This window comes from Panthera onca, chromosome C1 (genome assembly GCF_046562875.1).
Source record: "Panthera onca isolate mPanOnc1 chromosome C1, mPanOnc1 haplotype 2, whole genome shotgun sequence".
Taxonomy (NCBI): Eukaryota; Metazoa; Chordata; class Mammalia; order Carnivora; family Felidae; genus Panthera; species Panthera onca.
Window position 1 is genome coordinate 34,269,837 of NC_138346.1, and position 12,432 is coordinate 34,282,268.

At 38.5% G+C, this 12,432-nt stretch overlaps 1 protein-coding gene across 1 annotated transcript in view; it reads left to right on the forward strand.

The window, feature by feature from the left end:
• Positions 1–12,432, forward strand: part of MPP4 (MAGUK p55 scaffold protein 4) — a 43,036-nt gene that overhangs the window by 28,196 nt on the left and 2,408 nt on the right. The window contains exons 15-21 of the mRNA XM_060622970.3: positions 1,667–1,681; positions 2,809–2,850; positions 4,951–5,121; positions 6,771–6,851; positions 10,212–10,305; positions 10,690–10,798; positions 11,749–11,883. Of these exons, the coding sequence (XP_060478953.1) occupies positions 1,667–1,681; positions 2,809–2,850; positions 4,951–5,121; positions 6,771–6,851; positions 10,212–10,305; positions 10,690–10,798; positions 11,749–11,883 (647 nt within the window). The remainder of the gene's footprint in view (positions 1–1,666; positions 1,682–2,808; positions 2,851–4,950; positions 5,122–6,770; positions 6,852–10,211; positions 10,306–10,689; positions 10,799–11,748; positions 11,884–12,432) is intronic.

Sequence of the window (12,432 nt, forward strand, 5' to 3'; positions counted from 1 at the left end):
ATAATTTACTCCACACATTCTGTCCGCTCCATACTGATAGTAAATAAACTAGAAAGTGAAGTATCTATGCTGATTGATTATTTTCTTTTACTTTAAAATGTTATTTGTTATTATTGATGACATATGGTATCACCAAGTGTGTGATACCAACATCAGAGTAATGTTGACATCATTAGTAATGAAATAGGTCTCACAGAGTATTTTGAAAACTGGCAACCTTTTGGAGCATGTTAACATTACTCAACTGCTCCCAAGTATATTTCCTCCTTTTCTCCAGTTCATCAGATTATAATTGCTTTGGTATATTATCCCTACTTCAATTAAGGCAATTTCCCTTTTATATACAAGTAAACCTGGTCTGTCATTACTTATCAGAGCACTTTTTATTTCAGAATTTACTGTTACTTTGCCCTTCTATTTTTCTATACTTCATATAAGGAATATTTTCACTTCCTTTAATCCATGCTTCTTCATTATAAGTGGGTATAAGCATCTAATAGTTTCTTATTCATAGTTTCTTATGTCTTCTAGAGAAGTCATGCCTGAGGATTAATATTTTGAAATACACATTTTTAAAATATAAATGAATTCTTTTTAATTTTTTTCTTTATATTACAGTTAGAGTATTGCATTGGTTTTTAAAATTAAGTGTGCAATAGATTATATTAATTTGATTTCATAAGAATCGAGAGGTTGCCACAAATATTGGTTATAAAAAAGATGGCACTAAGACATATAGAGTTGAGAACTATGCACCTAAATTATTTATTTACCATTTATGTTGTTTCTAAATTTTCTAGTTTTGGGGTGCCTGAGTGGTTCAGTCAGTTAAACATCCAACTTCGGCTCAGGTTGTGAACTCACAATTCATGAGTTTGAGCCCCCATATGGGGCTCTCTGCTGTCAGTACAGAGCTCACTTTATATCCCAGGTGCCCTTCTAAGTAAATAACTCGATACTCATTCATGATGCTTAATTCTGTTACTTAGAGCTCTTAGTGGGCAGTTACATTTCTTCAGTTTTGATCTCAACTCTTTTCTGAATTTAGTGTCATGTGACCTTGAATTTCTCTGGGAGGTGATGATATAATCTAATTAGGAATGCCAATTAAAAAAAAGTAACAGAAAACATGGATATTTAAGATATCTAGAAAACAAAACAGCACACTTTGTGTTTAGTTCCCCTTGTCTCCAATGGGCTGGCTGGAGATGGACATGTGTCACTGGACCCAGTGAGGAGTAAAGAATGAGGATGCTTAGGCTAGAGGCTGCTGCAGCACCTCTGGAGCAGCAGCATATGGCCTCTGGGAGAGAAGGAGAGAGGAGGCTCAAATCAGTTGCCTTCCTATAATTTCTCTCTCTCAAGCCCCATTTTAAGCCAACCAGTGGAGAGGAGTCTTCATAGATAAAATCTTCAGGGAGAATGTAGATAAGTGACTTGCAGAACAAGTCATAGTCCTCAGAGCAGCACAGTCAGGTCCCACGAGTTCCTGAGTCCCCAGTTGTACGTTGTTCATTTGCCTTGCCAGACCTACCCAGGTTACAACTTTCTCTAAGAGAGACATAAAAGCCTCATTTTTGTAACTTGTCTTTAGTGGATGGCCAACTCGATCTTCTCAAAGACTTAACTTTTTCATGTCTGTTTTTTCACTTGTCCAAATATCCAGAGGAGCTTTCAGAAGGTAATTGTTTGTTTTTATTTCCTGGGTAAGCCAAACAGAGCTATATTTAAGATTTTTCAGTGCCTCCATGTGCATACTTGACAGGATACACTTTAAGATAAGATGTATTTTGAGGGTGAAAGCAGTGATAAGATATTCAATTTCATAGAAAAATATTTAAAAGTGAACAATGAAAGCAGTTAAGCTTTATGAATATATTCCTGAGTAAACATTTCCTTTTAAACTTACTGACGTATTTCAGTGCTTACTTAATAGAAGATGGAATTAATTTTGGTGTGTTTTCTTTGTATTTTAAGATGTACATGAAAGAAAGGTTAAGAAGAAAAGGTTGTATATGTTAGTTCATTCTGTGAACAGTGGCTCTTTACATAGTACTTCAATGATCAGAACAGAGTTGCATAAGTGAAAAGGAACGTCTATTAGTAAAAAGTAACTTTAAAATGATATTTTTATAACATTTTTTTCCTGGAGTTTATATGAATTTTTCTGAGACTGCAGTGGAAGCAGAGACAGGAGTTTAAATAAGTTCTAGATGCTTCAGAGCCACTGGGATCAGTTCTCCTCACTCTTGTTCCTCAGATTCTTGGACAGTCAGACACAATTGGCAGCCATAGAGCAAATACTAATTTTATACAGAATAAACCATTTTATCAGGGAGAAACTTAAAACCCCCCTCCAACAAAGGGATTAATTAAAGGTCTTGCAGAATACCATTTCCACAAGTTTAAGCCAAAGCCAGTTCATCTGTTTCCTGTTTTAAGTCAGTTTTCTTTGGGCATGTTTAAAAATGTATACCAAATTTTTATTTGTTTTGACTATGACTCAATATCTTTCTTGTAACTTTAAACAAGCCTAAAATAGCTCTTTGTTTTAATTATACTTGACAGAATATATTCTGTGTATTGCTAAAATTCTGGAGAGTATTTCTGCATAGTTTGGGGCATGTGATAGGTTGCAGAGTGCTTAGGATATTCTTTAATAAGCCATTCAGGATGAATTCAGCTGTGCTGACATCTACTGAAAGAGCGTCACTTGCAGATTTGAAGATAATTTCATGCATCTGTTCTAAGTAAACTTCTCTTTTTCTTCCTCCACATATTCTGTTCTTGCCATTCTCTGTGTTTCAGACAAGGAGGAATTTGTTGGCTGTGATCAGAAGTTCTTTATTGGTAGGTGATGATTAATAAGAGGTGGGTCTTTGTCACTTGTTAACATTTTAGTGATACCATCCTGACTCTTCTGAAAGCTTCTTTTGTTGATGGACATTTACAAACTTGTTCCTTGTTCTGGTTTCCCTCTATCCCCCCAATTTTTGGGGGGGTTAGTATTCTGATGTGTTGATCATTCATTATAATTCATCTGGTTTCCACTGGATATCTCTTATTATTCAGCAAACACAAATCTTTTGTTTTCTTCCAGACTGTTTCATGACATATTTATCTTACTCTAAAGAGACCAATTGTCTGACTACCAAACTTAACTTTGATGACCACATTTCTATATTCTGTCAACTTGGCAGAGGTTTCTGAAGGACCCCTTTAAAGGCTCATGTAAAACCACACTGGGCCTCCTTTTCCATGAGACAGTGGGGCAACAGCAGGATCTATAAAGTGAAATGTTGGTTCCCCGGGCCAAGATGCACATTAGAATCATTGAGAGAGCTTAGAAAAACAACAACATGGGACCACTTTTCTGTATCCCTTTGAGGTTAACCCAGCCCCAACGCCATTAAGTATGCTAAAAGGGAAGGCATCTGCACAAAGGTGGAAAAGAAGCAGCCTGGGGTGGGGCATCACTGAGCAGTATTAGGAGAACGTTTATGCAGGGGATGATGGTGGTCTGGTACAGGTTGTCAGAGCCAGAGCAATGTGAGGAGGACAGCTGCCATCACTTGGGTTCTGACACCTCACAGCCTCTACAAAGATGGCCTCCTCACCTAGCTTGGGTCCTGACACTTTCTGCCAGGTTGCTGACACCATCCGTCCCCATCCTGCACAAGTGCTCTTGACTAAGAAGTAAATGTATTGAGGACAATCAGTGTCAGGTTTCTCACTGAGAAACATACAGAAAGTGGGGAGGTGGTGGTGGCTGGAATAAATCACGCAATGTTGAGGTGGCTTTGTGGGTATTGGTGTGAACTCATGGTGTTCGACATATACAGATACAGATATAGATGTGTGTGTGTGTGTGTGTGTGTGTGTGTGTGTGTGTGTGTGTGTATGTGTTTGTGTTTATACATATACATATAGTCCCTAGCTCTACCTATTGAAAGGACCTGGGAACAGCTCTTTTTTTTTTTTAAATACCAGAAAGCTCTGTGATTCAGCGGGCAGGTTAAGCAGGATTCTAGGAGTTCAGAAATCATGGTTAAAGCGTCCAACTCTGCCACTGATGACATAGTTGTGAGCAGCCCCCTAACCCATGTCTTAGTGTATCCATCTGAAAAATGTGAGTAATCAGCCTGCTCACCCGTTTCTATCCTGGCCCAAGCCACTATTCTTCCTCATCTGGGGCACTGCAAGGGCCTCCTAGCTGCTCTCCCCTGAGCCCACACTTTACATCCTCCCCAAGCAACAGAGGAATTCTTCAGACACATAAATCAAACCATGTCACACCCATTTCTCCATTACCCAGTGGCTTTTTATCCCATTTGGACCACAATCCAACACTCTGCTTCCTCTCCAACTCCACGTCCTACCCTTCTCCCTACTGCTCAGGACCCTGCCCTACTCGAGCCTTTCTGTGCTTCCCCAAACACTCCTTTCTCTGCACCTTAGCAGTTGATGTTCCCTTCGCTTGGGCTGCTTTCACCCCCAGATGCCTCCTGACTGGCTCCATTACTTTATTCCCGTGTCTGCTTCATGTTACCTTTTCACACATGCTTTACTTGAACTCCCTCATTCCCCATGAAGAAACACCCCCATCAGTCCACTGCTCCTTCTTCTAAGCACTTATTTTTGTTGATGTGTTTACTTTTGTTTTTCCTCCTCCATAAAACGTAAATGTCATGAGGAAATGAGTTTGATTTAGTTGACCGCTAGAACCCCAGCACCTGGCACATGGTGGGCACAGGGTGCAACTTAGCGGCAACATGTGGGGGCATTTTGTTATTTTTCCTTCTGTTCTCTTCTTATTTTCTACCTTTAGACAGACATGATTATGTTAATTAACACTTGCTGGTTGCAGTCACTGCAGGCGCCATCAGACGGGGCAAGAGAAATAATCTCTCCTACCTGGATGTAACATCCTGTGCGTTTCCACCCTCCCAGCTGGCTTCCGCCGGAGCATGCGCCTTTGCCGCCGGAAGTCTCACCTGCGCCAGCAGCACGCGGGGGTCTGCAGTGCCAGCGGCTGTCTGAGCGCATCAGGCGCCCCCTACGAGGAGGTGGTCAGGTACCAGCGACGCCCTTCAGACAAGCACCGCCTCATAGTGCTCGTGGGTACGTCTCAGGAACTGTGTCTCTCCTCCCCCATAATGAACTTTTCCTTCTAGAGTCAGTGGTTTTGTGTTGGGAGTGGTGGCAAAACTAGAATTCTTTAGGGACGCCAATATAAACACCTTTAAAAAAAAAAAAAGCCTGTCTTATATGTGTGTTTATAAATAAAACTTTATTGTCTCATGTTTTTATTGTTTACAGTTAAATGTGGTATGCCATGATACACTGGGGGTATTAACAGGTTGTATTATGAAATTTTGTTTTGTCTTTTTTTGACCTGTTTTGAGTTTGTTCTGTAAGCATAGGTGAGTATTCCCCCAGACTGCATTATCAGTCTGTATGAGAAATAAAAATCCTTGGGGTGCCTGGGTGGCTCAGTTGATTAAGCATCTGACTTTTGATTTCAGCTCAGGTTCTGATCTCACAGTGGTGGGATTGAGCCCTGCATTGGGCCTCCACTGCAGGGCATGGAGCCTGCTTGGGCTTCTCTCTCTCTTCCTCTCTTTCTGCCCCTCCCTTCCTCTTGAATGTGCTCTCTGTCTGTCTCTCTCTCAAAATAAACATTAAAAAAAGCCACAGTTTATTTAAAAAAAAGAAAAAAAAATCCTTAAGATCTATTTCCCTAAGAAATTTGTAACCACTTTCTTTAGAAAAATGTTTAAAATTTTCTGGACTATATATGGTGCTAAAGAACAGGGCAAATACAGTACTGGGGTGACGTGCTTTTGTGACCAAGAGCTCTGCAAAGCTGGTCCCTGCAGCTGTAGTAACTAATGTCTTGCTGCCATCTCTGTGTATTCCAACTGTAATCAAGAGAGGCCCCTGTAGAGCAGAACAACATGCCCTACAGCCGGGACCGGCTACATAATTTGCAGAGCTCAGGGCAAAATGAAAATGCAAGGGCTTCTTGTTTAATGATGATTAAGATTTCAAGAAGGCAAAAGAAGAGCATTAAACCCAGTGTAGTATGCTAAGCCTGGGCCCTATGTAATTGCGTGAAGTCAGCTCTGACTCCAGTTGCACACAGAGTGTTGACTCAACTATCTATCAGGAAGTATGTCTGGGGGCGTCTGACTCTTGATTTTGGCTCAGGCCATGGTCCCATGGTTTGTGGGTTCGAGCACCAGGTTGGGGTCTGTGCTGACTGTGTGGAGCCTGCTTGGGATTCTCTCTCTCCTTCTCTCTCTGCCCCTCTACCACTCGCTCTCTCTGTCAAAATAAATAAGTAACTTAAAAAAAAGGAAATATGTCTGAATTCTATAAGTCATGGGACCCATAATTATAGGGGCTGATTTCTGGGTTGTGATGTGATGGAAACTTCATTTGACAGGAAAGGCAGATTGTCTCAGATTATCTGAAATGAGGCCAGAGAATTTTCAGTGTCCGACATTAGATGAAGGTTGCTGAGGTGACTGGTTCCTGCAATTCCCCAGCTTATTTCTGGAATGTTGAAGAAGTGTGGGTTACTCCATGGGTCACCAGGAAAATTCCTAAGAGCTTTCTGGAATTGTTTCAGTTTGTGAGAAACTAAAAACATTTCCCAAAAAATTCGCTCTCAAGTTTTTTCAGTAGAAGAACTGAAATGATGATTTTACCACAAAATTATATTTATTCACATCTTATAATTTCTGCATGTGACTTTCTGTATTTAGGACCTTCGGGCGTTGGAGTAAATGAACTGAGAAGACAACTTATTGAACGTAATCCTAGCCATTTCCAAAGTGCTGTGCCACGTATGTGTAGTTTTTCTTTCCTAGCAGTTCATGTTTCGGTAAAACTGTCTTTGTCTCTGCAGATGCATTGATCTCAGTTAACTATGCCATACCATTTTTGTTGTAAAAATATATCAGACACTAGGGATAGTCCTTGTATAATATTTCTAACTATATTTATTTTAATAGAGGGAATTGATTTATTGACATGTAGGCTTTTAAAGGGGGACTTTGTCTCTTTTCCATTTCTCAATGACTATATAGATGACTCTTCAGGAAAACTAATATTTAGCAATAATAACTAACACTCATTAATTACTTACCATCTTCCTGGCACTGTGCTTGGCTCTTTAAATGCCTTATTTTATTTTGAAAATTTCAATATATACAGATATAATTTTATATGTCTGTATGTATGATTATATCATCCATGGCAGGAAAGAGCATGTGCATGTAGGTTCTTCCTCTTCATCTGAACACAAGAGAGAGGAACTTAGAGAAACCACTTAAGAGCTTTGCATGCGTTCCCTGCAGTTTGGGGCGCATGGAAGACTGATGTCAGAATTATACCTGAAAAAATGGAAAGAGTTTAAAGGAGTGGCCAATGGCTATAGTCTGGGAAGTAGCTACCTTTTGAGAAATCACAAGTGACTAGCTGGCATAGGGATGGATTTGAGATACTCAGTGGCAACGGTGGTGGTGATAGGGTTTGCAGAATAACCCAATGCATCTTCTAGGAGAGCAGAGCCAGATTTAAATATCTACCAGATTTAAATATCTAAAAGGAGCCTATAGTATCCAGCATCAGTATCAGTGAAGTGAGAATTTTCCTGCTCTTTCCTCTCCTTTCTGCACTGTAGCCTTGGACAGTTAGAAAGCTGGAGAGGAATAGTAGAGAGGCAATGAAAGGGAGGAGAGGAATCCTATTCCCTTTCCTGACTTCTGGCTTCTCTGACTGCAGGCTTCCCTGCTTGCAGCAAGTCTGAGCCAGGTGTGGGGAGGAGAAGCCTAAAATAATCATAATTTTGATTATTACATGGGAATGGAATTTTATTAGATCAAGACTGCGTTTGTGGCACAGGTGATGGTGGCCTTTTTTTTTTTTTAACCTAAGAGTAATGAGAAGAGTCCTGATAACTGCTTAGATTTTCATTCAGGACCAGGAGAAGGTCTTGTCCCACAGAAGGCAGTAGGTGACAGAAAAAGTAGCTTTATAGGGGTGCCTGGGTGGCTCAGTCAGTTAAGCGTCTGACTCTTGGTTTTGGCTCAGGTCATGATCTCACGGTTCGTGAGTTCAAGCCCCACATAGGGCTCCGCGCTGACAGCATGGAGCCTGCTGGGATTCTCTCTCTCTCCCCCTCTCTCTGCCCCTACTCTGCTCTGTCTCTCAAAATAACTAAACTTAAAAACAATTTTTAAAAAGTTGCTTTATGATCATATACCATAGGTTGTGCTTTCCAAACACTGTTCACATGTGTAAGAATGGACATTGATCTCCAACATCCAATGTTTATAGCAACACTACCAACAATAGCCAAATTAGGGAAAGAGCCCTCATTCCACTCATATGTGGAATTTAAGAAACAAAACAGATGAACGTAGGGGGAAGGGAAGAAAAAATAAGATAAAAACAGAGAGGGGGGCAAACCATAAGAGACTCTTAAATACTGAGAATAAACCAGGGGTTGCTGTAGGGGAGGTGGGTGGAGGGTGTGGGTTAAATGGGTGATGGGCATTAAGGAGGGCACTTTTTTGGGATGAGCACTGGGTGTCATATGTAAAAGATAAATCACTGAGTCCTACTCCTGAAGCCAAGACTATACTGTATGTTAACTAACTTGAATTAAAACAAAACCACAGAAGAAATCACCATTTTTCAATAATCTGGATAAAAATAAAATGCCCATGGAACATAGAATAATTGTAAGCAGTATAGCTAGTCATCATTCAAATGAGAAAATGTTGCCCATATTTTGCTTTCTAAATTGAGTAAATAGTTTTAATCTTAAAATGAATACATATAGTTATGCATTAGTTCACAGATTTTAACCTACCATATAAAATATAGTCCAATAGAAGCCACGGAGAATTAGTAATCTTAGGTTTATATTTACATAATTTATTATAACCCGAGAGTATAGTGTTTTACCAGAATTTTTTTTTTTTTCAGTACAAAGCTATAGGAGAGGTGGCATAACTGTAGGAATTCTAAGGATCTGCAGAGAGCCTTGAATAAAGAAAAAAAAAGATGACTCTCAGATGACATTTGTTTTTTAAACCTCTTGAATGTCCATAACTCCTTTTATCATTTAGGGTCTGTGTCAAGTTCCTGCTTTGTCATTTCCATGTGTTGATATTATCAAGTGTTCATATATTTCATTCTTAAACTTTGTCAAGTACAAATGCAAATATGCCATTTTTTTTTATGAACAGGGAGAATTTGTGGCAATGCAGATTAAAGGACTAGAAGCTTTGTGGTATATATAGGACACAGAGTTGGAACTGTGGTTCATTCATCTGTGTGTTCTAGGAAGCTAATATATCCAGGACAGAGGCACTCAGTACATGTTCGTTGAATAAATAGATGAACAGAAAATGAATCACTTTCAGTTATTCAATGAGCTCCTGTGTTCTACACCAAGTACTATTTAACTTGAGGAATCTATAATAAAAAAATGGGACTGAATCCAGACTCCACCAGTCCCTTCTGGAGTTCCCTAAAACTAATCACCATCTCCCTTGGCTATCAATGCATTTGGGCAAGACTGCAGACAGACTGTCATGGGCTTTCTCCTTTCAATTCAGAGACAATCTGGTGTAGCAGAAAATATTAGTCTAGGAGGAGTCAGAACACGTAGGTTCTTGTTTTCAACTTTGCTTTTCATTAGTCTTGTGTACATGAGCAAGTTACTCTCTAAAATCTTCAGTTAGTTATCAGTAAACTATGGTGATGAAATAGCATTTCATCAAGCTAGCAGTGTGAGCAATGAAATGAGATCTTGGGAAATGCATTATCTAAACATAAGATATGCTACCTGGGGGCCTTTAGGCATCTTAAGGCTCACATATAATTCACTCATGCCTGTTTTTTAGTACGAGCAGCTATCCCTTAGGGTCTCCCCATCCTAGCTCAATACCTAATACATTCATGTCCACACTGTGATTACTTAATAAAGATTTATAGATGAACTGATTTGATGAGAACTTCTATTTTCTTATCACCAATTTAGGCTCCGTCTTTTTGGTTCTAGCATTTTTTTTACCTGTTTATGTATTCATTTATTTACTTTGATTAGAAATATTTATCCAAATGTATATTGGTAATAAACCAAAACATTTCAAAGATTTGAAAACATTTTTTTAAATTCCGTTTTTTGATAGATACTACTCGTTCCAAAAAGAGTTATGAAATGGATGGACGTGAGTATCATTACGTGTCAAAGGAAACATTTGAAAGCCTCATGTATGGTCACAGGTAGGCTATACATTCAGAATCTGATTCTCACCTTTGGTTATTTTACCTTCAAAATACATGCCCCATTTTTATGCATTATCCAAAGCTTCTGGGGCAATTCCTTTTGTTTCTGAAGAGTTAAGCAAGGAAATGCAAATTGATCAACTACTACACTAACTTATTGGGTTGGGAGAGGGAGCAGAACTGAGTTGCCAGTCTTAGAGACTTTGGAGAAATAGTGGAGTCCTAGATCTCCTAATATTTTTTTTCTCCTATTGATAATTCTTCTTGTGCTACCGAAGTCCACATATTTATGTTCTATCTCATTGGAGTTTATCTTCATGTTACTATAATAGTATTTTACTTGTAGAAAGAGTTCTTGTTTTCCTTGTGGCACCCTTGCAGGATGCTCGAGTATGGTGAATACAAAGGCCACCTGTATGGCACCAGCGTGGATGCTGTTCAAGCAGTCCTTGATGAAGGAAAGATCTGTGTCATGGACTTAGAGCCTCAGGTAGGTCTATGGTAGAATATTTCCCATCTCCCCAAAGTAATGAATGAATGTCTTGCATTTTGTGCATATTGCTGTAGATCGTAGTTGAGACATTTTATTCTTTTAGCCTTTTAGGGATAAGACCACTTACCATATCTAAGGACCAGGATCTTATGTAAAGGAACAGTTGCCAATATCTTGTCTTTAGTTAGGGAATGAGTCTTGCTTCTCAGATACAAAAAGAGAACTGAGCTGGTGGCTATAAAGAAAAGTTAGAATCCTGTTTTGACTTTGATCACAAAGGCATTAAGGAAATTTGTGGAGAGAATAAGATGTTGTTTTACACAAGGAGGTGAGGTTCCCATGTTGTCATATCTGTAGCTACCTCTATGAGATTATATGTGGAGTGAGGCAGGAGTGAGCAAGTTAGGATAAAGAACACACAATGTATAGGCTCCATTTTTCGATCCTTGTATTTTGTGGGATTTTTTTTGTAGTCATTTTAAATATACCACGTGTACTAAAGAGAATCAGGGGATAAGACAATTGTTCTTACTTGGGTCAAGGCTGGTGGTCAGTGTGAAGACGTCAGTAGTATCCAATATAAGATAATAGCCAAGAGGAAGGGGAAGTGAGGGTGAAACAGAACTGATCCACCTGCAGAGTTTGTCTTTGCCTCTTTCCCATGAGATTATTTATAGGATCCTATTCTCAGATTTCATAAGGGTGTCATGACTAGTGAGAGGAAGAGCCACAATTTAAACTTAATTTTAATTCTAGAACCCCATCTCTTAATTATTAAAATTTTTATTTTTTAGAGTTGAAGACTTGAGGGCAAAGGAGAATAAATAAAAATAAATTGGCTGAAAATAATTGCTAATTTCTGGTCTTAGAAATTTTGAGAACGTTCATGTTGACTCTAGGAAATTAAGATTTCTGTTTTTAAATATGAACCTATTTTTTTTGTGTAGGGTATTCAAATAGCTCGAACCCATGAACTAAAGCCCTATGTCATATTTATAAAGCCATCTAACATGAGTTGTATGAAGCAATCTCGGAAAAATGCCAAGATCATTACAGACTACTTTGTGGACATGAAGTTCAAGGTAAGATACAGAGAAAATAGACGGATGTATTTTTTTTCTAGTAAAAAAATAATCACTGTATTATTTTCACAACATTCCAGTGTTAAGGAATGTGATTTTTGTTTCTAATGAATAATGAAATGCCCTATGGTTTGTCCTTTTTACTGGATATCATTTGTAGATATTAAAATAATGTTTAATAAATGCTATGATACTATTATTTTTTTTTCTAGTCTGGCTTAAGTTTAAAAAAAAAATGACCTCAAGCCACAGTTTGCAAAGCCACGTGGAAACTGGGTGTGCACAAGCCTGATGTTTATATTTTATTATTTATCTTATGAAAGAGTTTGAGAAGTTACTTTTAAAATGTTGTAGTGAATATATCTTATATGTAATATGAGTTACCTATATAAAATATATTTCTAAATGCAAATATTATGTATTAATGATGATGGAAATAATAGAGGGGCCAAGACAGGTGGGATTTATCAGTGAACTCTTCCTGGAATAACTAGTTTCTTTCCAGTTTATTTTTTTCATTAAATCTACCTTAACTATTTTAAGTCATCA